At 42.2% G+C, this 4,804-nt stretch overlaps 1 protein-coding gene across 1 annotated transcript in view; it reads right to left on the bottom strand.

The window, feature by feature from the left end:
- The window catches only part of LOC116686755 (troponin T, fast skeletal muscle isoforms-like), a gene marked incomplete in the record, with an annotated part of 18,542 nt that overhangs the window by 10,573 nt on the left and 3,165 nt on the right, over positions 1–4,804 (bottom strand). Inside the window, 3 exon segments of the mRNA XM_032511807.1 lie at positions 2,816–2,962; positions 3,519–3,527; positions 4,190–4,203. Of these exon segments, the coding sequence (XP_032367698.1) occupies positions 2,816–2,962; positions 3,519–3,527; positions 4,190–4,203 (170 nt within the window).

The raw sequence follows: 4,804 nt of genomic DNA, 5'->3' as shown, positions 1-4,804 counted from the left end.
TAAAGAAAAAAGAAAAAAATGTTAAAAAACGCTCTTGTTTTTTTTTTTTTTTTACATGTGAAGTTTTCGTTGTTTGCTCTCACTGCTGTTAACTTCTAACCCTACTTAAAACCACTGAGGCTACAATGTACACAGTTTAATCTTAATCTAAAATATATATATATATATATATATATATATTATATATAATATATATATATATATGTAGAGAGAGAGAGAGTCAAGAACATGCAGTTAAGTCCATGTAAGCGTGAGAAAACGATCGTTTCTAACCCCATGACGTGACTTGTCCCCTCTTCACTCTCCGACCTGCAGAGGAGAAGCCAAAGTTCAAGTGAGTTTCCTTCTCGTGTTTTCTTGACTTCAAATCATTTCTTCGGACGTTTCAGTCCGACACGTTTGGCTAAAAAAAACAAACACAAAAAGCCTTTTAAAGAACCTTATAGTCAGTGAACTGAAGATGAAAACCTTCTCCCCTGCAGGCCCAGCGCTCCGAAGATCCCCCGATGGCGAAAAAGTGGACTTTGACGTAGTGGATCTGATTATTAGCCGTAGAGGCGTAGGGTGAGGGGTGGACGGTGACGGTGTGTGGGGGATGGAGGGTGGATGGTGGATGGGGGGAGGTGGAGGGGATGGAGGGTGGCGGGTGGGAGGGATGAGAGGGTGGAGGGAGGAGGTGTGGACGGGGTGGAGGGATGGAGGGTAGAGGGTGGAGGGGGTGGCTGGGTGAAACGGAGTGCACTATTTGCACTATTGTATTTGCACTATTTGCACTATTGTATTTGCACTATTTTACTACTGTAACAGTAGTAAATTGTAGAAAAAAGATGAAATCTGAGATCTTTTTCTCTTCTTTCAATTAAACTGAAGTGTATTTTCATGCATAAAATAAGCAGCTGGAGATATTACATGTATTTAATTTGAAGAATTATGAAAAAGCGAGCATGTACTCCAAATACAAGCGCTTCGAGTACATGTGGTACAGTAGTATCAGTTGGGTCAGATTGATTAAAGAGGCCAAAGTAAGTTACGTTAGCCAGGAAGCTAACGTTGTGACAACTTAGATTTTTTAATTTATTTTTCCAGAAGTGGTGAATCTTTAATTCCCAGAATGGGAAACATATAAACTTTGGGTTTGTGAAAGGATTATTTCCCGGGGGATCCAGTAGAAGACACATATCTGCGATATATATACACACTTGTGCTGTATGCTAACGCGTTAGCACAAACAGATTGGACAGATGCCGGACATGTACACATTTTGACTGTCCCCTTTTAAGTTGTCTATGCCAATTTAACTCAGGATGAACTCACATAAGAACATCAACTAGCCTACCTAATGAATGACTGAAGGAATCAATGCATTTTAGCATTTTGAGAACGGGAAGCTAACGGTACAAAAGTTTCAAGCTAACGTCGACACGAAGCATGACTTTGGCTCTTCATATCAGCCTTAAACATTAGCTTCAGTGCACAAATATCTTCCGTATATTAGTCACACGCTAACTGTAAAATGCTCTGGGTATGACACATTCAACATGTGTCTATAGTGAAACAGAAAAAGTCAAAACCTCCCAACCTGCGCCCCTCTGAGTGCGGCTGTGTTTGACTTTGTCCAGAGGTGAAAGGAAGGTAACGTTAGCGTTAGCATTAGCAGACATGGTGAGCATGTGTGCGGACCAGGATGGAGAAGAAAAGTCCCTCCACATTATTCAGAAAAACATATGTAGTGTATGGAAAGGGGAGAGACAAACATGTTGTTGATCCTGTTTGAACTGAGCCATGGATTACTACACAAATGATGTTTCTCTATATTCAAAAGATCAGTTTGCCAGTGAAGCTTTCCGAATAAACTCACAGGGGTAAAGCCCGGATTTAACAGGATTTGGACGTCAAAACAATCCTAACTTGTATCCCGGCTGATTGACTTTGCTGGATTAACCCTAGTGTTGTCTTAAAGTAAAATTGGACCCATTTTCAAAAAGTTTCTACATCACAAATTTGTCGTTTCGTTCAACCAAATTGTCAAAATAAAAAAAAAACGTGGATGTTTCCATACGCTCGTCACGAGTAAGTGCACTCTTCCTGAAATCTGGGTGTTTCAGTCTATTTTATGGCATCTAAAAGAAAGAAAAAACACAAAAGAACGTTGAAAAAAAGTGACAAAAATGTCAGAAAAAGTGACAAAAATTGGAGGAAAAAAAAATCCACAAAAACATCAGAAGAAGTGACCAAAAAAAACTTGGAAAAAAGTGAACACAAAAATGGAAAAAATCCCACAAAAATAAGGGAAAAGTGACCAAACCGTCTGGAAAAGTGACAAGTTTCGAAATTGGAAAAAGGAACGTTAAAAAAAAAACCTGTTTTAATCTAATCGCCGGGAAGACAACACAAGGGTTTAAAACCCATCAGGTAAGATAAAGTTACAGGTTTTGTGGAACTGAGCTGATCTATTCAGCGATTAAGGCGACGTATTTGTGCAGAACGAGAGATTCACACAAAAGAAAGAAGTACTACGACAAACTGAGACGTTCTTCAGTTGAAAAATCATCTTACAAACTGGAGAAAATCCTCCGTGTAATTCACAGCTCAATTCAAATGAGATAAAAGAAAGAATTAGTCTCTCCCTGTCCACTACCCTACATGTGATTCTCAGAGTTCAGGTCCCCTGGGGTCCAAAGGAAGGGGAGGGACTTCGCCTCTCTATGGACGTTAGTGGCGTCTGGCTGGCTGGCTGCAGCCGTTGGAGCGCACCTGTCGCCTGGGAAAGGATGATAGAATAGCCCCTTCCCCCCCCCCACTCCATAGCACATACCTTCAGGCTCAGGCTCTGGTTCTGGTTCTGGCTCTACCACTGGTTCTGGTTCTGGCTCTGGCTCTGGTTCTGGCTCTGGCTCAGGGGCCGCCTCTGGCTCAGGGGCCGCCTCAGGGGCCACCTCTACCTCTACCTCCTCTTCTACGGCTACACAACATGCAGCGAGTCACCAGGGGAGAGGAAGGGCGGCGAGAGGGTTAATGGAAGCAGGTCAGAGGGGGAGGGGAGAGAGGTGGTTGGGAGGGGGTGAGTAGAGGAGAAGAAGGGGGAGGGGAGACATGAGATATGAGGAGGTTCGTTCATGGCGGGGCAGTTTGGGGGAACTGCCACCAGATGGCGCTAAAGCGTGTGAGACAGCAGGCAATTACAGGAGGGAAAAGGTCAGTCAACGATGGAGGAAATGGGAAATATTCCTGAAGATATCTGCGCTGAAACTCGCTGTGGTCGAAGACAAAAAAGAGACAAATTCGTTCCTGACGCATCTTTTTGTTGTTGTTGTTGTTGTTGTTGTTGTTGTTGTTGTTGTTGTGTCTTTTCATTTAAATCTCAAGAGGCGTTAGTGTTAACCAGCATGCCACCCAAAAAAAAAAAAAAAAAAGATCATGTGAAAGTATGATGCACACGTTTTAATGAGGAAAATGAAAATGGCTGACAAATTAGTATGAACGGCATTAGATTTATCGTCTGCAAGGCTACGTCTTACCATCGTACTCTTCACGTCCGTCCGAGAAAGAAAGGAGCAGAAGAACATTTAAAAAACAAGATCCCGTTTGTACCCAGTTTTGACACAACATGAATTCAAAATGTGGGTACACTGGGGATCCATGCTAAGCAAACACAACACAGGCCTCCCGGGCTGATCACAGCCCAGACGTAACAGTGGCTTCACGCCTGAATCTGATTGGCTGCTCGGTCCAGGAGGACTGTGCTGTTGCAGGTGGTCATGCAGAGCAGGACATGTTGCCAACAGGACAGTGATATCAGATTGTCATCCTTCAGATTTGAATCTCATACGACATATCTGACACTGTCCTGATGCCAGCATTGGTGTCTGCAACAGCGGGACGATAATATGTGAGCAGATCTTCAAAGATCTTCAAAGGTCTTCAAAGATCTTCAAAGAGCATCAAAGAGAGCGTTTTTTTAATTTTTTTATTGTATTTTGCACAACTTGAATCTGGAGGAGTCAAGCCAAACCTGTAAACACACGGATTTCTTTTTTTGGTTTTCAGTGGAAATAACTCTACAAGGGGGATGGAAATCCAGTTAGGCAAGATTCAGAGATAACAAACTGGGATTTATAGCATGGAGCTCCCGACTGTACCTGAACCTATCGTTTGGGACGGGATTGAGGGGGAAAATAGAGTTACTTACCCTCGACCTGATCGCTGCAAGACAGAAGGCAAAGAAACTCAGATTTAGACTTAAATCTAATCATCAGCATGTTACCGTGTAAACCCACGATTGAGTCTGGATACGGAGAGTTGTCTGACGAAATAATCGGGACTCAAAGTAGGGCTGCTCAATTATGAAAGATATCCTGATCACAGTTATTTTGGTCAATGTTAAAATCTCTCATTGACTTATGGAAAGATGTTGCATTTATTGAAGAAGAAAAACAAAACAATCAACACTGAAAACAACTTGAATTGTTAATACTTTACCCTTTGAAATTTTTAAATTCCCCTTAAAATAAAGTGTAGAGTTGGGACGTCATGCTTACGACCCGATTGGATTATTTCCCGATACATCGGCGCCGATTTGATTTAAGTTCTTTCAGATTTGAGTTTTTTAAACTTCTTTAACTAAACTAAAACAAGAACAAGAAACAAAATAAGAGTTAACCTGCAAAATGTAATGCGCAAAATAATTAGGCTCGTTTGAGACGAGCCAGGTCTGCGCAGAATCGATCGGCGCCCGTTGCATGCTGGGTACGCACACGTAGGCAACGATAATCTCACAAGAGCGAGGCGGCTGCAGGTCTGAGAC

The sequence above is a fragment of the Etheostoma spectabile genome, unplaced genomic scaffold, assembly GCF_008692095.1.
Source record: "Etheostoma spectabile isolate EspeVRDwgs_2016 unplaced genomic scaffold, UIUC_Espe_1.0 scaffold463, whole genome shotgun sequence".
NCBI classification, from domain to species: domain Eukaryota; kingdom Metazoa; phylum Chordata; class Actinopteri; order Perciformes; family Percidae; genus Etheostoma; species Etheostoma spectabile.
This window is presented reverse-complemented; position numbering and strand designations above follow the sequence as displayed.